This window comes from Trematosphaeria pertusa, assembly GCF_010094035.1.
Source record: "Trematosphaeria pertusa strain CBS 122368 unplaced genomic scaffold BU26scaffold_2, whole genome shotgun sequence".
NCBI lineage: Eukaryota > Fungi > Ascomycota > Dothideomycetes > Pleosporales > Trematosphaeriaceae > Trematosphaeria > Trematosphaeria pertusa.
Window position 1 is genome coordinate 252,125 of NW_022987213.1, and position 24,690 is coordinate 276,814.

General features: G+C 39.8%; 7 protein-coding genes across 7 annotated transcripts; 4 read left to right on the top strand and 3 right to left on the bottom strand.

Annotated features, from left to right (window-relative positions):
* The first annotated feature begins 1,352 nt into the window (after positions 1-1,352).
* BU26DRAFT_514156 (kinase-like protein) lies at positions 1,353-2,601 on the top strand. The gene has a single exon (XM_033827775.1). It carries the CDS (start codon positions 1,475-1,477, stop codon positions 2,300-2,302), a length of 828 nt encoding a protein of 275 aa, XP_033689154.1. The 5' UTR covers positions 1,353-1,474; the 3' UTR covers positions 2,303-2,601.
* A 53-nt stretch (positions 2,602-2,654) lies between these two features.
* On the bottom strand, positions 2,655-3,384 carry BU26DRAFT_134398 (uncharacterized protein). The gene has a single exon (XM_033819709.1). It carries the CDS (start codon positions 3,175-3,177, stop codon positions 3,007-3,009), a length of 171 nt encoding a protein of 56 aa, XP_033689155.1. The 5' UTR covers positions 3,178-3,384; the 3' UTR covers positions 2,655-3,006.
* A 495-nt stretch (positions 3,385-3,879) lies between these two features.
* BU26DRAFT_499969 (uncharacterized protein) lies at positions 3,880-4,937 on the top strand (the record flags this gene model as incomplete). The annotated part of the gene is made up of 3 exons (XM_033826451.1): positions 3,880-3,954; positions 4,019-4,524; positions 4,580-4,937. The coding sequence occupies 3 exons, from the start codon at positions 3,880-3,882 to the stop codon at positions 4,935-4,937; spliced, it is 939 nt and encodes a 312-aa protein (XP_033689156.1).
* An 825-nt stretch (positions 4,938-5,762) lies between these two features.
* BU26DRAFT_582653 (uncharacterized protein) lies at positions 5,763-7,658 on the bottom strand (the record flags this gene model as incomplete). The annotated part of the gene is made up of 2 exons (XM_033834529.1): positions 5,763-7,068; positions 7,656-7,658. 2 exons carry the CDS (start codon positions 7,656-7,658, stop codon positions 5,887-5,889), a joined length of 1,185 nt encoding a protein of 394 aa, XP_033689157.1. The 3' UTR covers positions 5,763-5,886.
* A 97-nt stretch (positions 7,659-7,755) lies between these two features.
* On the top strand, positions 7,756-7,998 carry BU26DRAFT_417711 (uncharacterized protein; the record flags this gene model as incomplete). The annotated part of the gene is made up of 1 exon (XM_033823214.1): positions 7,756-7,998. A coding segment is annotated over one exon (243 nt), but the record flags the coding sequence as incomplete, so codon positions are not given.
* A 2,996-nt stretch (positions 7,999-10,994) lies between these two features.
* BU26DRAFT_416336 (uncharacterized protein) lies at positions 10,995-11,234 on the bottom strand (the record flags this gene model as incomplete). The annotated part of the gene is made up of 1 exon (XM_033823154.1): positions 10,995-11,234. A coding segment is annotated over one exon (240 nt), but the record flags the coding sequence as incomplete, so codon positions are not given.
* Positions 11,235-15,769: 4,535 nt separating this feature from the next.
* BU26DRAFT_417840 (uncharacterized protein) lies at positions 15,770-16,003 on the top strand (the record flags this gene model as incomplete). The annotated part of the gene is made up of 1 exon (XM_033823220.1): positions 15,770-16,003. A coding segment is annotated over one exon (234 nt), but the record flags the coding sequence as incomplete, so codon positions are not given.
* Positions 16,004-24,690: the final 8,687 nt, after the last annotated feature.

Below are 24,690 nucleotides of genomic sequence, written 5' to 3' on the forward strand. Positions count from 1 at the left end.
CTTCCAGCTCTAGCTCCAACGTAAGGTCTAGCACTGCTGCCGGAGGGATTATCGTATGAACAGATGAAAGGCGCGTTCGTTTCCGTGTTGGCGGTCGGTTTGTTGGGCCGATGTTACCAAAAATTAGTTCGTCCTTCGCCGGCGGCCTGTCTTCGAAGACGTCAGAGTGGCTGCTTAGCTTTGTTGAAACTACTCACCATAACGAATACCTTTGATATCCTCTGCGGAGAGAGCGAATCCATCATTGGGGAATCGTCATCGAACCACTCTCTGGGATCTTCACAGAAGCCGGCTTCGGGAAGGTTGTGCTTTGCCGTCCTGGTTGTCGCCTTTGCTCTCTTTGCTGGCCTCCCGCTTGGATTTTTGCGCCGCGGGATCATAAGAAATGAATTTCATGCGAGGAATCGAAGGAGCTAGTGAGAAGGTATTGCTCGCGGAAGCCATTTTAGTATAGTGACCTGCTGGGCAGATCGTGAAGAGATTGAAAGACGCAGCTTCCTCACTGGACCGAGTGTCGCTTTATGTGCCATGGCCGACACCGCCGCCTGAGAGGGAGGATCGTGTAGAGCACGCATAAATGCCGCATCTAGCGCAGAAACGGTCGGAGCGGTCAGTGCAAGGACGCGGTCGTATTACCTTCTACGGGATGCGTAACTTTCGCCATACCTCTGGCTCCTGCTTTGCGTTGCCTGTAAGAGTCAGACTCCGTCAACCTCTCGCCCCGCTCGCCTGTGATTCCTCCAAGGCCTCGCCCCATACGGCCGTCGAAGCCAGATTCCAACACCTAGAGCTTTGCCCGTGTTGCCACCTAGCGCCTCGTCGAGCCGTCGAGTCGTACCGGATAGGCGCTCATGGAGGGGCCTAAAAGGTGTTTCGCGGTCGGAGGGCTTCGGGGAGGTAACAAGTTTCGCACGAAGGATCTGCGACGCGTTAACCGTAACAAGTTCTCATGGAAAGAGGTTTCCTACGCCCTCGTCGCATCTCATCTCGGTGTCAGAAATGGTGTCCTGTCGTACGGCTAGGATGAGTCCGCATCGGCCGGCTGGTTTCCGTATCCTAGTTTCCCTCGATAAGTTTCCCTAGGTGAATGAAGGCGTCGCCTAAATGGGGTCAGTCCGCGATGTGGCTGTGATGGGGCCGTCTCGTCTATTAAATTTTTCTTGGTGCGGGCTTGGCGCTCGATCAGCCCAGCACCGTAATCTGCAAGCTGTCATCCATCGCCTCTTTGGGTGAAGAATGACGACGGGCAATGGGTCAAAGCTTAGGGAATTACTATTGATGTCTCTGACCGTGGTCTCGCCATACAATCTAGATAAGCAAGAGACTCGGCAAATGACTAATCGACATGCCCTACCCACACCGCTCCATCGCGTGTCTTCATCCGTACACCTCGCCTCACTCAGGACCCTTCCCAAGAGACGGTTATATTCATATTTTGAGTAACGCACTTCACTGCGTCCCAACCCAGACCGCAATGTCCTCTCAACCTTGCCTTATGACTCTCGGAGGTATTGGGGCGATTTACAAGCTAAATGACTTTGTCGTCGTGAAAGTACCTCGCGACCCAGTCGAACCCGATCATGCAGCCGAGCAACGCGTCTTTGATATTCTTGAGCGCTACCCGGCTCACCCACATTTGGTCCGAAGTTTCTTCCGCATCCCGGCTAGGACCTTTTTGGAGCGGCTTCCGGGTGGCGACCTTGCATCACTCCTACGTACCCAACAGACAAGAGACACAAGTACGCAGCAAGTGTTAGTTGCAAAGGGGCTATCACTGGAAAGATCCTTCTGGTGGATGAGGGAGCTCACCTCAGCCGCTGCCTGGCTTGAAAGGATCGGTCTCGTACACGGCGACATTCGACCCCCAAATATCCTGATCGATGCCGAGGGTCACATCAAACTCTGTGATTTCGATCGTGCAGCTAAGATTGGAGAACGGCTCGATGCTGGCACCGAACCATTTGCTCGACTGCTGGGTGACGAAGGAGGCCGAGATCGCGGAACGTACGGAAAAGCCGGTCCTCGGACAGAGCAATTTGCACTCGGCTCAGTTCTTTATTCAATGACACGAGGATATGATCCATACGAAGATCAATGGTTTGGATTGGATCATGATTGTACTGTTATGGATATGCTTCAGCGAAGGGAGTATCCTGCGTTGACACGTTCCCAAGACACGATCATATCCGAATGCTGGAATGGGAATTATGTCACCATCCAGAACCTTGAGAATACGATGTTGGAAATAGCCTCTGGACCGTATGAAGAAGCCAAGATTGAAAGCACAGCATGGTATGTCTAGCATCAAGAGGAGTGCAAGGAAATGGTTACAAAGGGCATCATGGCTACCCTTTAAAGAACGTCGGTAGGGTACCACGGCTCGTGAAGGCTAGGATAAAGGGGATGAAGATTTAGAGAGGGTAGGCATCTGTGCCGTACGAGAGCAAGGAGGTAGCCTACTTGGAGCTAAGAGGCTGGTGGATGGGGAGGAAATTGCTGGAAAAGTGCAGAGGGCCGGCGATCAATGACATGATATTGAGAACTAATCGAGCTAGTCTCCGTTACCTTGGGAGAATTTGCTGGTAACCTACCCTCATAGCAGCTGTAGCACCTTAAGCAGGCGGCATGAGCTGTTGACGGTTATGATGCTCCTAATCTTGGGCGGCCTGTACACCTTGATCTCGCCGTCTTTACCGAACGCCAAGTACAGTATTCCTAGCTGAACCTTGCCCTCGGCATGCCGCCGTATGTTACCTTGGTCGTCGAGACCACGCCTACGCCCTGTGTGTTGACTGGTTGAATATACGAAGTTGACGATGCGGATAGCGAGGTCCTTCAGGCTGATGGAGTAGGGCGTAGTTAATTATTTTGCTGCTTGGGACGCAGGATCGGGCCGCGAATGTCATCGTTCCACGTCCCTTTCGAGCGAGACGTGTTTCTAAAGCTTATGGTGGTGGCGACGATATTGCGGACGGCGTTGAGCTCACGATGGAGAGCGCTAAGCATCTAGCCTTCGTCGGTGCCGAGTAACAGGAAGAGCTGGCGGGCATCATGCCTCTCTTTCTGGTTTACTCCTACAACCCTGTCGCCTGCCGCAAAGCGAGGGTTATTAACCATTAGCTCTTCCGCTTCAGCTCCCGTGGCATATATCACTCTCCTTGTATGACCTCCACACATCGTCGAAGAGCCGTAGCGCCTTCGCACTCCCTGTCGCCTGCGTCCCGCAGAGTGCGCGGGTCTGGAGTCATCTATGAGACGGGTCGTCGAGGTTCTTGACGGGACTCGTGGATCGCGTGCGGCTACTGGCGCAAGAGCTTTGTTCTCAAGAACCTGAGGCGACGGTCGCTTGCACTGCGCCTGGCCCTGAAGGACATCCGCGCTGGGAAAATAGGCTATTGCTGCCGCTCCTCGGACTGCGCCCAGGTCGCGCTTCGCTACGGGGAAGGACCGGCGTAGAGCAGGTGTGCAGCAGGACGCTGGTTGGAGATACAGGCCATGACGACTTCGTTTTATGATCGGGGATTGGATGTTAATGTTGTTCTCTGCCGGGGTCCACCCGTCTCCACAACGCCCTAACCAAACACATTAGTTCTAGCGGCTTGTGACAGCTTGCCGCTGCAGCAGATATTCACGAGGATGTGTTGTTGATATGGCCACCTTTTCAAAGTTCAGGTCGAGGTTGAGATAGATCTATGCTGAGCTAAGCCTTGCAAGGCGTTCTTGCCGCTAGATGATTTCGCCGATGGACTTGGTACGCCGCAGAAGCCCCGGCTTGGCACCGACACCGCGATGCGATCATCGTCCACTTCATCCTCAAAGCCTCCCCACTCTTGCCCGCCTTTCTTCGTATCATTGCAGGGCATTGGCTCTGATTTCGCCATGGATCTGCACTGTGAAGCGTGTAAGCACGACGTCTGTCATATCTGCCGTTGCACCCCATCGTGTCCACGCCGAGTAAGTTGGGCGATTTGCGTTTCCTTGCAACGCGGAGAAATAAACTGACGCCGAGCTACTCAAGTGCCTCTCTCCCGTAGCCGATTTAGTCTTCAACCCCGACGCCTCTTCCATGAACGATTTCGATTTCGAACCCGATCCGCACCTCCTCCCAATACTCCCTTTTGACTTCGAACCCGACCCGATCTGGCCCTCCTCCCACACGGACTTGAGCGACTCCGCCGACCCGTCTGACCGATCACCTTCCATAGCATCGCCCTATGGCAGCGATTGCACCGACATATCGCATCCGCCGAGGGCGGAAAGCAAAGGAAAGATCGTTGTCAATAGGACCTACACCGAGTTCGCCAAGCGAGCGATTAAGGAGCCCACTGAATGGAATTCATCGTCGTACGTCCAGCCCTGGACATTATCTAGGGACACATATATCGATGAGGAGGCAGAATCCAAGCACGCTCGGGATCATCCGATGTATCAAACCATTCTCGGAGAGGACGAGCTTTATCACTGCCCCTTCGAGGGCGAGCACCAGTGCAACCACAAACCGACAAAGCTCAAATGCAACTATGAGTAAGTTGGCTTAAACAAATGTATGCCCACAAAGGTCCCAACTATGTAATAGTAGGTACGTGGACTCCCACCTCCGGCCGTTCAAGTGCAAGAACACTACCTGCTCTGGCGCTCGCTTTTCTTCCACTGCTTGCCTTCTAAGGCACGAGAGAGAAGCCCACGGTATGCACGGTCACGGCTCAAAGCCCCACCTTTGCATCTTTCCCAATTGCGAGCGTGCTGTGCCGGGAAAAGGATTCCCCAGGCGCTACAACCTGTTCGATCACATGAAGCGAGTCCACAATTACACAACCCAGACCGTTCCATCTGAGGACGTTTCATCGGGTTTGGGAGCCAGTGCCAAAGGAGTACACCGGAAACGTAAAGCGCTTGATCAACAGGAAGGCCGGAAGCGGGTTCGCCTTGGATCATAGGCGAAAGCGTGGTGTATATATACCCACACTCAGTCACCAGTTTAGCGTTGTCGCCGCGGAAAAATTCACGTCGCATGGGCTTTAAGAGACAATACGGCTCGGCTATTGGACGCAAGGACAAGTTTCTTAGCTGGCATTTACTTGGGGTGCTCGGTCGACGTAACGAATGCGAACACGTAGGACCGGGAATAGAGAGACTATGAAAGCCCCAGACGGCGAACTAGAGTGAATGGTAGGACTGATAAGATACCACGGCGGACTGCGCTGAAGAGATATTTGCGGGCACCGGCGAACTCCCGTCAAGAGGGACAAGCGCTATGCTCCGCTCTGATGGCACGGTCAGAGTTCAGCCGAACTTTAAGAGACCATCGGTTCCCTTCGAATGCCACTCGACTTCCTTGATATCTCCCCGTCAACACAGACATGAGCAACAGTCGCTGCCGGTAGAGGCGCGGCAGGCTTAGGGCTGAGTCTCTCGCGAACGATGAGTAGCAGGAGACTAGACAAGGAACACGTCCGTTGGCTAGTGGTTAATGTCAGCCGTGTATGGGAAGGAGCAGTAGAGCAAGTGGCGAAGGTAGCAAACACCGGAAGTAGCCAAACAAACCATTAAGCAGGGCATGAGCGGCGTCGAGAAGCTCGCCGAGGCCGTGATCAAGGACTCCCGCGCGCGCCAAGCGAACGACAGCACGAGCGTCATCAAGTCTTCGGTGGAATACGACCAAAATGCCACGGCCCGGCAGACGAAGGGCGGAATAGCTAGAACCGCAGATTAGGTGCGAGACTCGTCAGACCCAAGTGACATGCAATCAAAGCGGTCTAGATCGGGGATACCGCGATAGCCTTCTGGATCCTTCTTGCGTAATATGTAATAGCGCAATTTTATTACGCCATCCGACCGATCTAGGAAGTATTCGAATACATCCTCCCACTCTATGTCCATTCTGTCTTATGCAAGTAATCGCACTTCGTCCGACTTCAACCACGGTTTGCGTATTCTTTGGCGGAAGCGCGTATAGCCTCTGCGGGACCCCTGATCACTGCCGGCAGCATGAGGTTTGTGTTCACCCGGGACTTCCTCTCCATTCTCGTCCTCTCCGTCTCCGTCGTCATCTGGGTGGTGGGTGTTATGACTGGCAGCATCTCCGTGGGGACCGCTCATCCGGTCCACATTGAGCAGCGTCGGGCTTTCGCGGGCGCATGGACCTGACGCACCATCGTCATATCGGTATCCCAGTAGCATCCATGAATCTGGCGATAGCTGGATCATGCGGATGTCTCCACCAAGGAGCTTGTGATCCAGGGCCATTGGGTGGAAAGACGACCCCGAGTCGCGGGAACGAACAATTGCTGTCACAGTCGACAAGCCCTTTGGCACAGAGCAAAGCGTGAGATTGGTCATCTGATAAGCCATGTTGGCACTAACTGATATTGCTCCCCCTCCAGCCTTCGTTCCCGGAGAGGATGTTGGTGGGGAGCAAGACCGAGTCGCGATGTCCATTCTGGGAGTTGACAATGGCCGTGGATGAGGTGACTTGTCGTAATGTCCTCGTAGGCATTGTGCTCCGGTCCCGCCGCCTAGGAGCGGTTCTTCATGGACCGCGGCATCTCTCCCGGGCGGGAGGTACGGTGCGTTTACGTCGGGAAGTTTTCGCCGAAGGCCTGCGGAACACCTGACCTGGTTGGCTTCGTCATCGTGGCTTCCCCCAACTTTACCACCACTGCCTTTTCTATTCTTTTCGCGCTTGTCCGAATCCGGATCGATATATTGATCACCCCCTATTTCGAAAGGAGAGATGGATGGGGAATGGAGCAGGTCCTCGGCTACTCCCCGAGCATGTGTGCCATCGTCGCCATTTTCTTCATCGATTGGGGACGGATCTGGGTTTCCGGCGCCGCCACCTTGGCTGTCATTGTCAAGACAGGCTCTGGCTCTGGAACGGCAATCTGGGCGGCTGGGTGTCGGCAGAGGCGTTGGCTTGGGTGTGGGCACATGATCGAGTATGAGGCTCTCCTGCTGCTCAGACGGCCTTCGCCGCTTCTCTAAACGACTGTCTTCTAGTTCCAGTTCTGGCGTAATGTCCGACACTTCTGCCGAGGTTATCGTGTTACCAGATGAACCGCGTCGGAGCTGTTTTGTGGGGCACACACCTTTTAGCTTGTTAGCTTCGGCTTCAGAGTCTTCTTGCGGGCGCTTCCATTTGGTGCGGGCCGGCCAAGAAGTGGGTGCAAGAGGGGTGGGAGGTGGTTAGATATGTTGCAGTCGTGCGCTACTTCAAGTGCCAGCGCGCCGGGTGGGCTTCACGATGGGGGTCTTCTTTCGAGGTCCAGTTGTGGGTTAGCGCCTGTGATTCTTAGCGGGAGCAGAATTGGGTCGCGGAGCCATAGGCATGGAGAGAGAGAAGCGGAACGCGCAGTGCAGCGCTGGATATATGATGACGGGATCGAAGGATGGATGCAGGAGTGTCGGCGCGAAGTTGGCGAGAAGGTTTGACGCTCCAGGCTTGGCGCTGGCGACAGGTGGCAGTCTGAAGCGAGCCGAGGCCCAACCCCGGTCACGGGACAGGGCCTATGCGCAAGCTGAAAGAAGCAGACCGAGGATTCGCCGATGGGCTGGTCCCCAAAAAAATTCAAAAGCCCGGACACTCCCTGTGTCGAGACCAATCTTTCGTCCACATTAATGAAGCAAAACTGTATCAATTCTTTCCTTCAACTTACCATAATTAAACCTGAAGAAAGGCTCATGTCCGAGGGGCAAAATTATTGTAGCCTAAGAGAAAACTCTATAACTCTAACTTATTGCAACGTCTAGGATTAGGATCAGCTACGCATAATTAAGGTTAAAGGCACCGCCAAGCTCTTTTCGCCTAAAGAGAACGTCGAGGTTACAATATTAGGACGATTCGTTAATTACCTATTACCCGAAGTTCGCGCGGTTACGGTTAATAACGAAGAGCTTATTTCTAAAGTCTCTACAGATCTAGAAGAGGATAATACTTTTTTTATTAGGTATCTTCCTTTCTCGACTACTAAATTACTTTACGATTGCCGTACAATCTAGTACTCTAAGCTGCGAGAGCTTAATTAGCTTGCACTAGGTGTTAATCTATTAGCATACTACGACAAAGCTAGAATTCCTTAGGTTGCCTTTAAATTTAATTCTATTGCAAAGCCTCGAAGACTATAGATAGTATAGAATAAGCTTAACCTTCTTAAAAGTCTACCGCTATATCTAAATATAGTACTATTTAATCGCGTAGTTCTTAAGAATATAGAGTCTTAGGTAATTAGATTTACAACAAAGTATATCTCTAGCAAAACTCTTAATAATTAAAAGCTGCCTCTTTGTTTTAAGTAGATATAACAACTTACGCAGCTTATCGATTTTCTAAATCTAGATCTAGGAATTATACATTAAGATATTTTGCCTCGAAATCTACTTATCGATTCTAAAATAGAGAAGATTCTTCTCTTTAACTTTAACTAGGCTGCATATAGGAAAAAGAACTTACTAGAGAGCCGAGATAATATAGCTAGCGCCGTATTTACGTTATACGAGCTTATTACAGGTAATAAGTTCTTTACGAGCATTCTTTACTAGAATCGAAATATAGATACTATGTAGAATATATTAGAGTAGACTTATAACCGCGAACTTAACTCTAATGTATTAACGTTCCGTAACTTTTTAAACGAATAGGTAACAACGCGAAGATCTAGCGGTAATATAAAACGATATCTTAACGCGCCTAACTAGCTTATATAGCTAGACCTACTAACGCCGCCTAACTATAGTATACCTTTTAAGCATGGCACGACTATAGATAGAGAGATAAAATAGATAATAGGTTCGCGGACGATACGCACTGCGATAGAGAAAGAATAATATATCTTTTACTAGAAAAGGCCGCTATAGAGTAGGTTAAGAAAGTTCGAAAATAGCATGTAATAGCAAATTAGCTAAGGCGAAAGCATTATTATCGTATTCTTTAGTAAGCTTAGAGTCTTTCTAATCTTGTATTCTTATTACTCGGATTATTAGCAGAGGTTATTTTAGGGAGATTTAATAACAAGATAAATAGAATGTAAGGTTTTAGCCTTAGTAACGTCTAGATTTAGTTTAAGAGGTCTCTAATTCTTAAGCTTAAGTTATTTATATATTTCTGTTGCTAACCTTAAATATCTTTCTAAATAGCTTCTTACTTAATTTCTAGCGCTTTCTTGTATTACTAAGCGTTACTAATAATAGTAAATATTACGAGTCTGCTATTAACCTCGTTTCTATGTATACCTTACTATATAGTACTATCTAGAAGTATTATTCGCTAGTAGCTAGCTAACTTATTAGAAAAAAGTCTTATTTGTTTTTAGTTATAGGTATAGCTTCTAAAACTAGCGTAATAGCTATTTATTTAAGTCTACGTTCTTCTAGTAAGCTATTAACATACATATAATAGGTTAATAGCCTCTTTTATCTTCTTCTTAAATATAATTCTTAGCGAAATTAGGTATACTCGCATAGCCGTTAAATGTAGATCGCGCGAAGACTATAGCAAGAATATCTCTAAGTACGCAGCGAAGGCGAGTAGTTACAACGTATTATTTGTATATTAAATATTCTAATTTTTTAATTAATATAAACTTACTACAAAGGCCGACTACAGTCGCATAGCTACTAAAATCTTAAAGAGTTCTGTTTCTTCTACGTAAGTACAAGGCGGATAAAGCTATACTATAGTAGCTAATTCTAGTTAGACGTATAGTATAGTTTAATTCTAATTCTTAAAGTTAGATATTAAACTTGTTAAGTATACAAAATAATCTTATAGAGATTTTATACCTAACTATAAGTATCTTAGTATATTAGAGAATATCTATATGTATATCTAGAACCTTATTTCTAGACCTGCTTTTTATTAAGTACGGCGTTAGTTTCTTAACCTTAGAATATAATAACGTCTACGTTAAATAGTGCTAGACTTTGTAAGGTCTATTAATATATAATTCTTATTATTATAAGCTTCTTGCTACCTAGAAGATTAGATTCTCTACTTTAGCATAAATTAATAAACTAACAATTAGGCAAAGCTCTAGCTTAGTTAAAGAGTATTCTTGCACGCTAGACTAAATTTCCTACGGCTTACCTAATCGAATTCGATAGAAGCTAGATAAGGTCCGCTAAGAGCTTCTATTAATCTTTCGTCTAGAGTACCTAAGGCAGTCTAGCATAATAACTTCTTAGAGAATAACTTCTACGTAAATAAAGCAACGAGCTATATTATAGGTATTATAGATTAGGCTAATACTATCTTTACTCTATTTAGGGTTTCTCTTAGTAGTCTTAAGACAATACTTAGCGTTTAGACTTTAAATTATTAGTACTTCTATTCTTACTATATTAAGCTTAGGGCGTATTTCTAGAATACTTTCTACAGAAAGATTAGTTAGATCTTAGCTAAGAATTAACGTTTAATCGAAGTTGCAAGACTATTTAGATTATTCTAAACCTACAGCTCTAAAGAGAGAGATACGAGAATCGTGTATCTCGAGGCGTTATGTATACTCTAGATACTACTATTATATTAGTTAACTAAAGTTTAAGTCGTTTTAATACTTATATAGTAAAGTACATATTACCTAATATATAAATAAAATAAAAATGTAGAGCTTATATACTTCTCTAATTATTTATTTATTATCGAAGAGTAGTATAAATAACGGTAACAACTAGTAATACAAGACTATAAGACCTCTATTTCTTCTAGGTTTGTACTAAGTTTTCTATAAATATTAGACTCTAATAATACTCTAGCAAACTAACTCGTCTAGCAGGTCCGTTTTATTCTTAATCTAGTCGATAAAGACTTTGTAAGTTACCTTATTCTTTACCTTCGCCTTAACCTAATATATACCTAGATTAGGTTCTCTACTAGAGTCGAAAGGCTAGCTAGTATTAGACTAGCTAGTAGAAATTAATTTTCTACTGTTTATCTTAGACTTAGGCAACATAATAGTGCTGTATTCGCTAACCTTAACTTTAGTAGTGTATTCTCTAGGCTACGTATCTTTAACTAAATCTAAGAACTTAAGCGTAATTATATTAACTAGATTGTTTCTAGTAATGTAGTCGGCGACCTTCTTAATATAGTTATTATTGTCTACGTTATAAAGCGAGACAGGCAAGAGGCTGTTGCTAAATTCGTAAGAATTAAGATAAAGACGAAGCTCTTCCGCAACAAATTCGAGAACAAACTTTAAAACAACTAGGTGGATATTTTTAAGATCTAGGGAGTTAATCGGAATTAGCTTAGTCTATTTACTAGGCTTAGTCTTTAGCTTTGTCTTAAGCTTTACCTACTTCTTTAGAATGTCGTTATGTTTGTAAAGTAGGTAGATACTAGTCTTTTTACGTAGCTCGTGCTTAGCGAATATAGCTAGAAGGTTCTTAATATAATTCTAACTAGCATGCATATTAGAGAAGATACGAGAAAGCCTATTGTACCTTTAGTAAACAACCTAAGTTAGTATAGACTTATAGATTAAGTAAAGAGAGATATTTAGACTTATGTAGTGTTAGACTTATTTATATTATCTACTATTAAAGAAAGGTAAAGACTAGAGATAGCTTGCACGGCTATAATAGCTGTGGCCGCTATTATTATAGACTTGTGTTTAGAGCTAGAATAGGCAGTAGTTAAGAAGCGAAGAAGAAGAGGACAAAAGGGTTATTAACTAGAGAGGGTAGCTAACTCGCACCGGCGCAGACCTTTGCGTAGACAAATGCTAAAGACGTTTATTTATGCTAATCTTTTAGAGCGTAAGCTAGCTTATCTAGAATAGGTCTAAAGAACTCTCTCTAATACCTATTCTTACTTTCGTCTATTCTATACTTTAGTAAATTTCTATATAACTTAAGCAACTAAAAAATTCTACGTATAGAATCTATACTTAGCCTCTTAAATTAATCTAGGTTAGGGCCTAGAATATATATACTACTTCTTCTAGATACTAGATTCTTACGCGAATACGCGTAGTAGACGAAGTACTTATATTCTATAATAGTAAGCGTAGACTTAACTATTATTATTAGTTTAAATAAAGTTTGCGCAATTTACGCGAGCTTCTACTTTTTACGTAATAATACGGTAATCTATATACTTATCTAGAGCTTCGCCTCTATATAGTCTCTAGATACAGGTTTTACCTTAAAGCTAGAAAAGAGAGTAGTCCGCTTTATAAATATATCTAGAGTATGTCTAATATCTCTATTATTTACTATGTCTAGTCTTTTGTAGAGGGCTAAGATATTAGAGTAGTAATATAAGTATAAGAGAACGTAGTTAGTTTTATAGTCTATAAATTTACAACGGCTAGAGTTAGTTAGAGAAGCGGTAGAGATCGTGGAGAGGTAGAGTAGATTAATAGACTACGATTAGCTAGACGTATAGTAAGTCCGCTATACCTTAGCAATATAAAAGATATCTTTCTTCTCTTATAACTACTATTTCTCTCTTAAGTATTACTACTACCTTAGCTAATACCTTGTCTACACTATATAAGTTAGAACTAGCAGACTATTATTATATGTAATTACGAGGCTAGCACTATTACTAAAGCTATTAAGCTATTTACGCTACTAGACTATTAGAGGGTAGACATAGCTAAATAATAGCTGCGAGAGCGCGTATATAATAAAGCTACTACACTATAGTTTATTAAAGATAAGACGACTATTCTAGTTCTAGCAGTTATTAATATTAGCGAAGAGCTAAGTAGCTTCTTCGTAATAACTAAGCTTATCGATAGTGTACTACTTACTAAAATTAGAGATAAGTGCTAGATACCGTAGTTGCCTAGTTACTAGCTAACCTAGTGCTCGGCCTGCAAGGCGGTAGCAACCGCGAATAGGAAGACTTTTGTTAAAGAGGTAGTTCTTCTCTAGCTTAGAGAGCTAAAGTTAAATACAACTAGGTTTAACAAAGTTATTATTCTACCGCCTTAGGTAACCGAAATTAATAGAAGAGAGTTCTAGAAGACGAAGACATTAGCTATACTAGAGTTTATGTTCTATTATAGTAACCTAGAGCCTTTTAATATTATAATTAACTCGCTTACTTTAAAGGTAAGGGCCGTGTTTAACCTAGAAAATAGTAGTTTTTTTCTCTAGGTTTTTCTTAAGTAGTAGGTAGTTAACACGAAAGAATATTTTAATATATATAAAACTATATACGAAAATCTAACTAAGCTTATAAAACTTGTTAAGGCTCTCGAGCTATAGAGAATAGGTCTAAGATAAGATAGTAGATCTATAACCTAGGTTAGAGCAGATAGCTATATCTCTTCGTAATTTATTATTTATAGTATTATAGAATATATAATAGAGACTATAAAGCAAAGACTTAATATATTATTTTATTAAAAGACTTTATAGTAGCGTCTAGCAAAAACGCTGTTAATACTATAAATAAGACTATATTATAATTAGACTATGCATTAGACTAGTTATAGGTAGCCTAACATACGTTTTAAAATTTTTAAGAGGCTATAAGCTATAAGTAGAGTAGCTAATTAACTATACTATATATCTATAACGCTATATAAGCACGTAACTACTATAAACGTAGCTTAAAGAGTTAGTCTATAGTAGTAAAACTATAACTTTACGGTGTCGAGATTAGCGCTATAGCTAGCATTGTTAACAATTACGTTAGTGTTTGCGTATTAGCTTAGCAGGGCGAGTGTAGAGCCTCTCGGCTTAGCTTTAACGCTAGCTTCTCGCTACTACACAGGTATACCTAAAACTAAAGCAAAAGAATTCTACTAACTTAATTTAAGACCTAGAGTTTATAAGTTATCGCCTTTGCGCTCTTAGCTAGATAACTACAGGCAACAAATAAAATACCACAACAGCTTTTAAAAGGGTCGCGTAGAGGAATACCGCGACAATAGATAGATTCTTCGTCTTGCTAGCTTCTACTAAGAGAGTTAGTAGTAGAATTCTAGTTAATAATTTTACTTTACCTTTAGTCTTAATATCGCGTAATAAACTCTCTATATCTGTATAATACCTTCTCTAGCACTTTGCGATAATAGAGTAATAGATGTCTACGCTATCTAGTTAAGAGAATTTATTAAGAGAATAGGCGTCTTTAATCTTATTAACTAACAAAGTAGAATATAGCTTAGATTCTATAACGATCTTGTAGAACGTTAAGCTAAGAGCGAATATCTTGCTTTAGACATAGACGCTCTAAATCTTAGAGTATAAATAGCTTAACTTATAGTAGGTTAAGTATAGCTCTTTATTAATTACTAAGTTTATAAAATCTGCGACCTTTACGTTAAGATTTTAGTTAAGAAAGATATTATTATAGAAGATGTCGCCGTAAAGAACGTCTCTAGAATAGAGAAAGTATATAGTTAAGGTAACTTGTTAAATCTAGTAAAGCTTTATAGTAGGTAGAATAGGCTTATTATATTTTATATAATATTACTAGATAGAACTATAGTAGGTAAACTCTAAAAGAATTTCGTTCTCTATAGAGCTGTAGTATCTTAGAATGCTATAGTAGCTTCTAAGGCGTTTATATACCTATCTCTTCTATTTAATAAAATAAACCTTATTAGAAAGAGTTTACTTTACGGCAGTATCTAAGTAACTAGCGAATCTACTTATTCTAGCACTAAGTAGATTCTTAAGGCTTAGACTATATAGATACTATATTAGCTAGTCTAAATACTATATTCGTTAGTATTGTATTATAGAAGATAGAGTACCTTACGCTTATCTTAGCTTAAGAAGGCTAGTAGGTTAAAGAGGTGTTTAAGAATATTTAAAAGCTGCACGCGTAAGGTTAAGAAAGAGGTTAGGTATTTAATTCGCTAAACACTAATACGTAGACGTTAGAAAGCCAAGCTACTATAAACTATACTAGGCCTAACCTAAACTTAATAGAGTTTTCTACTCTAATTAGCTAATAGAATAACGTATATTTACACTACCTCTACACTGCCCTAGAGCTATAGCTAATTAGAGCACTACGCGGGTCTCTAGCTACAGAATATTAAAAGTTCGAAAACTAACCTACGCGCCGCAGCTAGCTAGCTAGCCGCTAGCTAGCAGCTTGCCTACGCCTGCCTACCTATAACTACGCCCTACGCCGCGCTCGCTTAGCTTTGTATAGCTGTCGTATATATTTCTAAGTAATTCTAGCGCAATACGTAGTAATAATATAGCGCTAGTAGGCGTTATAGATACCTGCGAGCCTAGAGTTATTAGAGCAAGTAACTCGCGGAGAATAAAAATAACCTTAAAGGTAGTAGTTTTACTAGGTATAGAGCTTTCTTAGAGTTTTTTATTATTATCTCTAGTAAGCTAACCTTTACGTGTATTTATACTTATAGAGCGCGATTATACTAGCCTAGACGGACTAAGTAGCGAAGCTAATATTAACTCTTAGAACTCTATTATTAATATTATCGAGAGGAAGAGCGAGTTTCTAGGCAGGGGAGTAACAGAACTTATAGAACGTCTTAATTTAGAAGATATAGTTAAGTCTTCTTAAACAGAGTATTCTATAGTATTAGACTATAGGTAAGAGATAGTAATTAAGGCGTAGATATATAAGAGACTTAGAGTACATCTCTAACTAGTATAATTTAAATACTAGAACTCTATTAGCTATACCTTAACGCTAGAATACGTGCCTAATAGTAATCTTAAGAAATACGTTTAGAAGTATAGGTAGAAGATATTACTATTCTAGAGGTAATAGTAGGTAAGAGAGGTTACTAAGAGCGTTAAGCTTCTATACTCGCATAACGTTATTTAGAGTAATATTAGGCCGTATAATTTTCTACTTAATATTAATCTTAGCCTTAAGATCTATAACTTTAGTAAATCTTTCTTAGATAGCTTGCAGGCTATAGTCGCCTCTAGAGTAAGATATAGGCTACTAAGCTTAGGTAGAATAATAGTTAAAGAGAACCTTTTTACTTTAGGCTTAATAATCTACTTTATTACTACTAGGCACAAGCTATATAAAGAGCTAACTAATAAAGATTAGGTAGAGAAACTATACAAGAATAGAGTATTTCTAGAACTAAGCGAAGTACTCTTCGTAGAGATTATTATACTATACTAGAGATAGAAAGCTAAATTAGCTAAGATAATTATCGAACTTATAATACGCTTATTAGAGAAATATTAATTAATATAAGGTACGTTTAATTAGTGTTTGTCTACTCTATTCTTTAGTAGAGAAGAGAGAGAACACTACTTATACTTAATATAGTTAATATACTATATCTCTATAATAAGTACTATATAAAAGATATACTAACTTAGTATAATAAGCGTACTATAAATAAAGAACTATTTTAATATATATATCTAACATATCTAATATCTACTAACTAAAGTAATTATTTATCGAATTATAGAGATTACGCTCTCTTTAGCGCTAAGAAAAGCCTTTATTCTAATAATTAGAATACTAAAAGCAACTAGTAGTTACGGCTAACGTACTCGTTTCTAAGTTTACGCAGGTAGTACCTAACTAGAGTACGAATTAAAGGTAGAGTTAGTCTTTCTAGAGATAAGTTATATATAGATATTTAGTATTACTATAAATAGTACGCTTAACTAACTAGTAAACTTTAGTAAATATATTAACACGAAAGCGCCTATAGTACTAACACGTAGTAGTCTAATTATTACCCGTAATACTCTATCTAACATGTTAACTAGCTAGCCTGCTAGTTATTACTAGCTAAGTAGCAGGCGTAGACTATCTCTTAGATAGCTAGCGTAATTAGTTTAGCGAGAAGCTAAGGTAGGTAGCTAGGCTCTACGCAGCATATTTGTTCTCTCTACCTACTAACGTACGTGTCTATCTATATTAAAGCTAGCCCTCTTAACGCTAGTAAACTTACTAGGCTTCTAGTCGCACTCGCTAGCCCTGTCGCGGCTAGTAATACGACCCCGCCGCCGCAGAATAGAGCGTTCTACTCTCTAACCTCTAGCCTAATACCTAAAGATAATAACTAGCTCGAGGCCTTCTACTACGACAAGCTAGTAGCTACTAGTAGCAGGCTAGTAGTACCGCTTAAGCTGCTACTCCGCACGGCGAGCGACGTAGAGGCTAGCGCGCAAAAGCTAGAACTGTAGCTAGGCGAGACGAGCCTAGGTTACTACCGCAACAGCGATGTGCTGCTAGTATTCTTAACATAGCTAGATAACTAGATAGTATTCTAGTATAGGTAGTAGTAGAATAACTACAGCAAGATTGCTAGAGATAAAGGCTTCGCGGCCTACCTTAAGTCGCGAAGAAGAAGATACCTACATAAGAGAGAGGTAAAAACAACTTCTAACCTCTTCTTTAAGGTAACTATTAGGTAAACATAGAAGAATAAAGAGAGATTCTTAGAGGCGTCTAGTAGAGAGAGCTTTATAGTATACGCATAGGCGGTTAGGTAATATCTAGCGTTTTACGGCTTCGCACGACTAGTATAGCTCGCCGAGAATTCGCGCTAGTAGAACCTATAGATAACATAGGTTAAGTATCTTAACTACGTCTACTAGTAGCAGGACCGCTATACTATAGCGCTAAAGAAGTTAGAGCTATAGTATTATAAGGCGTAGAATAAGCTACAGCACCTCGACGCGTCTCTATAGCTAATAGCATTAATAATAATAATAACTATTCTTTAGTATTAGCAGCTCTAAGGCATTTTTATTACTCTAAAGTACGTATAGTATTTTATAATAGTCTATAACTTTCTTAATTTTCTACTAAACGAATATAATCGCGTAGACAGTTTAGGCTCTCGAGTCTACTAAAAGCTAAACTATTATCTTTAGAGTTATTCGAATATACTATCTATCTTATCTAAGACTATAGTATAATTCTCTAGTAAGTTAATATTAAGAGAGTATTTAAGCCTCTCTTTAATAACTAAGATAGCTAAAGTATAGAATTACGCTAAAGTAAGGCTATTAATTTAAATATAAGAAGTTAGAAGGCGGCTACTAAAGCTCTCGACTATCTAATAAAGAAAGCATATTCTAGTAAGGAAGACTTAGCGTAGAAACGAATACTAATATAAAAACAACTTTAGGTTACTAGGCCTTAGAATCTACTCTTCTAGAAATACTCTATAGATATTCTAGCTCTAGTTCTAATTAGTAGTAACTATATTTTTCTATTAGAGTAAGTTTTACCTCTATACGTAAGTGTCTTAAGCTAACCTTATTAGCGTAGAGCGCACTTCTATTATAATATTTAAGAAATTTGTTAATCTACTTAACATATATTGTAATCTCTTTCTATAAGATATTAGTAAGACTATAGCCTAATATATTTACGATATATTCTTCTATTAAGACCTCGACTAACGCTATTACTTTAAGAAACTTAATTAAGAATTAATTTAGAAGCTAGAGTACGATTTAGAAAGGCTTCTTAAAATCTCTAAGCTAGAATTAGCATAGGCCTAACTAGTAGTATATCTACTATATAGATATAACAACTATATCTACTAGTTATCTATATAGGCTAGGCTTTACTAGAGACTATCTTTACTAGTAGCTCTATTCTCTAGAAGGTCTATATAGGCTAATATAGAATATATACCTAATTTTTATTTCTACCTAATAGCTATAGAGATAACGAGTAGATCTTCTTCTATAGCGTATATACCTAAAGTTCTCGCAAGAATACTAATTAACCTAGAGTTTTAAGTCTTAGTAGTTACTTAAGTCTTTATGTAAGAGTAGAAAGTATTTATAGAATAAGAATAGAATTTAATTATTTACTAAGATAACTATGTATACGCTAGAGTAGTATACGCTAGTATTAGAGATTAAGATCGCGCAGGACCTATAGAGAGACTAAGAAACTTCGCTTAGTTATTATCTAAACTATTCTCTAGTCGGGTATATATACATATAATAATAATAATATTTTCTACGCTATATTAGACTAGCCTAAGTCTACCTATATAGCTGTCTACTTTTCTACGCTAGCTATATCTAGTATTATTCTACGATTTATTCTAAGTCTATAGCGTTAAGTTCTATATCTAATCTAGCTTCTCTAAGATTAATTATCTAGCGTAGCCTCTACTCTAGCAACTATCTAGTCTCTTCTAATTCTAGAGTATACTTACTATACCTTTCTATTCTACGCTTATTATAGAGTTATAACATTCTTACTATTAGCCTATTAGAAGATTCTACTCTTAGTGTAGGTAACTATACCTAGTAGAATAGAGAATTTACGCTAGAAAGAGTTTATACGTGTTACTAAGGTAGCTATACTAGAGTAGAGACTATAATTTTCGCTATTCTTTATAAAATACTAGATATTCTAGGTTTATTGCTTAGTAGAGTTCTCTATACACTAAGTATTTAATAGCTAGCGCCGTGTATATATCTACTTAATAGTCTTAGATAGTATATCGCCTATATATTAGTAGGTTCTAATATTATCTCTATCTATGTCTATATTCGTAGTAGTAGTAGTATTGTATTAGCACTAGTCTAGTTTTAAACACTTGTGTAAATACAACCTCCTCTTCTAGTATATTAATTATTAAGTTTGCTAGAAGTTAGTTAGCCTGTTTCTTTTTCTTGAGGAAGATTACTAGTAAACCGTGCTCCTTAGCTACCGCTAGCTAAGAGAGCTACCGCATCTTCGCAATCTTAACCTAGTTAAGCTTCTTAACTAGCGTGCGTTCTATCTCGTCTATTAGAGCGTTCTCTTAACTTAGTCTACCTTTAGAGAGAACTACTACTCCCCGTAATCCTAGACCTCGTCGCCTCTAACTTCTATAGCTTTTAACTATTAAGCTTAAGTTTCTTATACTTTCTTTATATTCTAGCTCTTAAAGAATACTCTTACCTTATCTAGGCTCTTTATAATTAATCTAAAGCCTTAGGCCTAGACTCTACATGCTTTTAGAGACGCGTTAACTTGTTTCTAGATCTCGCCTAGCGTACATTTAAGAAGGGTTAGCCTGTAAGAAAGATCGAGGTTAATACCTAGCACGCGAAAGAGTAGGCTCGACAGCTACAATACTACTATAGAAGAAGAGAAAAGAGAAGATTCTAACACGGCGGGTAGTAGTAGTAGTAATAGTTAAGTGCTACCCCTCTCCTTAACTAGCTGCTTAAGCTATTCTAATTGTGTCTTAGCGCGTTTCGCGCGCTCTTCTACTCGTGTTGCTCGTTTTTCTAATCGCTCGTATTACTTGTTCTTCTAATCGCTTAAGAGCGGCTTTAATTCGCGCCAGGGCATTAAGCACGAGATTGTTTCGAGTGTTCGTTTTCTTGTCTAATCGTTTCGCCGGGAGAGAGAAGAGAGAAGAGGTTAGCTGCTGTTATTTTTAAGAGGGACGAAGGGGTCGTCTAGCGCGTAAAGTACGCGTTAGTTTTAGGTCTACCTCTACCTCTATTATGTTCTCGCCTACATTATTAGAGGATTGCGGTCCCTTTACTAGTAATAAGAAAGAATTAATAGAGGCACTACTAGTAGCGTAGCTATTCTAGCAGTTCGACAGTATATTAAAGTTTCTAAAGATAGTTTATATACGCATAAGATAGTAAGTCTAGACGTTACTTTTCTATTAGCTAGCTTATAGTATATAACGCTAAGTAGTAAGCTTACCTTAGCTAGAATACGCTAATAGCTAGAACGAAATACACTAAAAGGGTATATACTAAAGGGGCGTCTGCTAAAGAGGTGTCTACCTTTAGCTAATTATAGTTAGTTCTAATAAAGAATAAGCTCTTAGCGCTAATAGCTCTAAACGAGAAGTTCTTAAAGAGAAAGTCGATTATAAAAAAAGAGAATAAGTTAAGATAATACTATTAAGCTAACGTCTATATTATACTACGGCGAAATAGGCGATATACTACAAACTTAAAAGATTATAGTATTCTTAGGCTACCTAGTCTTGTATTTATAGCTACGTTTCTATACTAACTACCTATAAAATTAGCCTTTACATTACTTTCGTCTTAACTATACCTTAATAAGCTGTGTCGACAATGCTATATTACGTCGATGCTTTAATAGCGTTTCCGCCTTAGAGATCCGCCTAGATCTACTTGTCGCCTGTTAGCGCTAGGCTATCCGAGCACTTCTGCGTAGCTAAGATCTAGCTTAAGAGTAGAGTCGCTGTCTAGAATTAAGGGGTGCGGTAGATAAGGCCTCGAACGTAACATGCTTCTTTCGAGAGGTTGCTTCGGCTCGACTAAGTTTAGACCGCAATTTTGACGCCCTCGACCCCGATGTTCGTGGATTCTTGCCATTTCGCGAGGCGACCGTGCTGTTCTGCCTCGTCGTGTAGAATGCCCTACTAGACCGCGTTAAACGACGACTCTGTTTTCTAAGGCGAGATTGCGTTACGGGCTTTAGATTGCTTCGTTTCTCTACCTTTAATAAGCGTACACTCTAAAGAACTCGACCTGCTAACTTCTCTACTAACTAAGGACTATTAGAAACTACGGGGCGACTAGCACTCTTTAACCTCTTCTTTAGACTAGTAACTTTTAAGCTTACCTAGTTAAAGGTCTCGTCTTCTCTAGAAGCTAATAGTAAGCTATAGTTCTCGCTTAGTGTAAGATTAAAAGGTTTAGAGTTAGGAATTAAGAGAGAATTACTAATAGTATTAGGTAGTAAGTTATTATCGCTATTAGAAGTTCCTATTAGGTTCTTCTTATTAAGATTAGAGTATAGTTCTATATGTTCCTACTTTATTCTAGACAGGTTGCTCTACCTCGAGTTCTAGATCTTAGTTTTAATCTAGAAACTCTTTAGGCTTTTATAGGTCTTCGTATCTAACTTAAACTCTCTAAACTAGCGTTAATATTAGAGTTTGTTCTAAACTTATTTACGCTTCTTAGATAGGTAGTAGATAAACTAATAGTAAGAATAAGATACTATAGTATCTAGTAGAGTAGTTGTTATTAGCTACAATTTTAGCTTCGGCTTTAGTTTACACCTAGCAGGGTACTAAAGAATAAGATTCTTCTTATAGCTCTAGTAGTTAGTTTAAGGAATACTTAGTTCTCGCTAATTTAAGTCTACGCCTGTTAGCTAGCTAGAGCTCTATTTATTCTTCTAGATACCTTTTATTCTCTAATAGTTTTAGGCAATGTCTACCGCGTATATTCTTTCGTCTAGCGCCTTATAGGTAGAGTAATCTAACTTCTTCTATAGCTCTTCTAGTGTAAAATTAAGAAACGTGTCTTTTTCTCTAAACTCTCTCGCCCTCTACCGCAGGTCTTTAAGCCTTTAAGCGTAACGTTTCTCTCTCTTAGGCCTCTAGCACCTACTAGGACCCTAGTGCCCGCTATCTAGCCTCTTATAGCGTTTAATATTATCTATCTTTTTCTCGAACAGAAGGTAGAATATACTACCTTTTAGCTAAGTAGAGCTCTATTTATTCTTCTAGATGCGTTACTTAATCTAGCAGGCTTAGACGTTGTTTTCTACATTTTGCTTATAGGTTAGAGTCTCGTTAAAGGGGAGCGTCTGCTTGCGTCTATTCCTCTTAATAAGGGGTGCGCATTAATAGTAAAGCCGCTTCTTCTCTCTCTTAACCTACTAGCGGAATTAGTTAAATAGCGTCGACTAGTTAAGCGCATTAAATCGCTATTACTGCGCGATTTTATCGACGTTAGAACGTTTGCTAGGGCTTTCGAGCGCGGTCGTCTCTCCTAATAACGGGTACGGTAGAGGAGAATCGTCGTAGCGCTAGGATCTTACGAGTTCGAGTAGGTCTTCGTCTTCTAACTATTGCAGCGCTTTAATAGTGCGTAGTATAAAGAGAGCTTTAGCGTCTATTGCAGCTAAGTAGAGGGAGAGGAGAGAAGAACTATGTTAATAATGTGTGTAGAGAAGAGAGAATCGCTATAGAGTACGTAGCAAATACTCTACAGCTTTCTAGCTAACTAATATACTATATGTTAGCCCGACTCTAGCCGCCAGGCGAGTTATATTTCTTGGTAGCTACCTGCTACCTTAATCTTGCGCTGCCTTAGCTAGTCGCTGCACTGTTTTAGCCGCTGCTCTAACTAGCACCCTGCGTTGCTAGGCATAGAGCTATTCTAGCTACTCGTTTAACAGGTTAGTAGAGTATCTATAGCCTTCGGCCTTCTCTATTCTACGAGCTTCTAGGGCGTAAGCCTAGAAAGTAGATTAAACTATTCTCTTTGCGTAGTACTCTCTATAGCCTAGTCTACTTCTATCTCTATTATATATACTACTTAGCTAGATTACTACTATTATTTACTTTTACTCTTTAGTATTTATGCTACTATCTTAACGTTAAATCTAAATTATAGCCTACTCTTAGCCTTATTCTTATACTTACTTTTTACTTATACTAAGTAATAAGCAGACTTAGAACATTCTTAATTATTCTTAAAATCGCCTTTTAGTGTCCTCTATTTCTAGCGCTAAAAGCCGTGTATATGTAGCGGGCAGAGCTTAAGAACTTAATATTAGCACTTATATCTTATCGTAGTCGCGCTATACTCTAGTAATACTAGAACGTAATAGCGATATTATTATTAAAGAGTTAGGTATTTTATAAATCTAGTATTCTTTTAAGATCTATAAGAAGACGCGTAAGATTATACTCTATAATTACTTCTTTTCTAAATTAATATAGACCTTTAGTAAGAATACTAGGCTATTTAAGCTAAATTATTCTAACTACCGAGTTATTATAGCTAAAGATATTAACAACGAATTTAGATTCGGCGGCGTTAGGTATAATCTATTCTAATTTAAGATCTACTAGCACAATAATAAGAACCTACCTAACTTCTAAGAGTAGATTAATAGTCGAGCTAAGTATTCTCGTTTTGCTTAAATCGTAAAAGACGAGGTACTAACTATTCTTCTCTTGTAGTAGACTATCTAGATTTATACTCCTACTTGTATACCTAGCAGGTAAGTATAGAAGAGAATTAGGTATTATACAAAAGGTCTTCTAGAAAAGAGCTTATTTAGAGACGTTTTTAAGGCCGTAAGTATTAACTTAGAAGAGCTATTCGTAGTTAAGTAAGTAGACTAGCTCGAAGACGAACTATAGTTATAATTCTACATAATGTTAAAGCGTAAAGTAGAAACTCTTACTAGCATGTTCTACGTAAGTAAGATCTAAGTTTCGTTCTTTTTAGTTTAAGTCTTAGCTAAATGTTATAGCTAAATATTGTAGAATTTATTACTACTTAATAGTTAGAAAAGTATCTTAAGATTATTACGGTACTAAAGTAGAGCACCGTAAATACTCTAATTAATAAGAAGTATTTCTTAGAATACTACTATAATTAGGTAGTACTCTTTCTCTATTAGATACTAGAAGCGCTCGACTACCTTACGTATAAGAGGATTATCTATTAAGATATAAAGCCCGCGAATATTCTTATTACTAAGCTGTTAACTAGTAACTATCTCTTCTAGCTTATAGACTTTAGCCTCTATAATATTATTACAAATACCTAAACGTATACTAGATCTCTATTATATATAGCACCTAAGATCTTCTATAATTCTAGAACTCTACAAATAATAAAAGTAGATATCTAGTCTCTTTTTATTACTCTTATCTTTATAATAAATATAAATAAATTTTAAGAGAAGCTATTATATAATATCGAGTTAGTAATTAAAGCCGTGTAAGAAGCTCTTAGAATAATAGTTATGCAAGGCCTCTAGAATATAGCAATTATTAACTC

What these genes read in the sequence shown, in the direction of transcription:
- BU26DRAFT_134398 (XM_033819709.1), bottom strand. Translation starts at nt 3,177, where the DNA reads ATGTGTGGAGGTCATACAAGGAGAGTGATATATGCCACGGGAGCTGAA.
- BU26DRAFT_514156 (XM_033827775.1), top strand. Translation starts at nt 1,475, where the DNA reads ATGTCCTCTCAACCTTGCCTTATGACTCTCGGAGGTATTGGGGCGATT.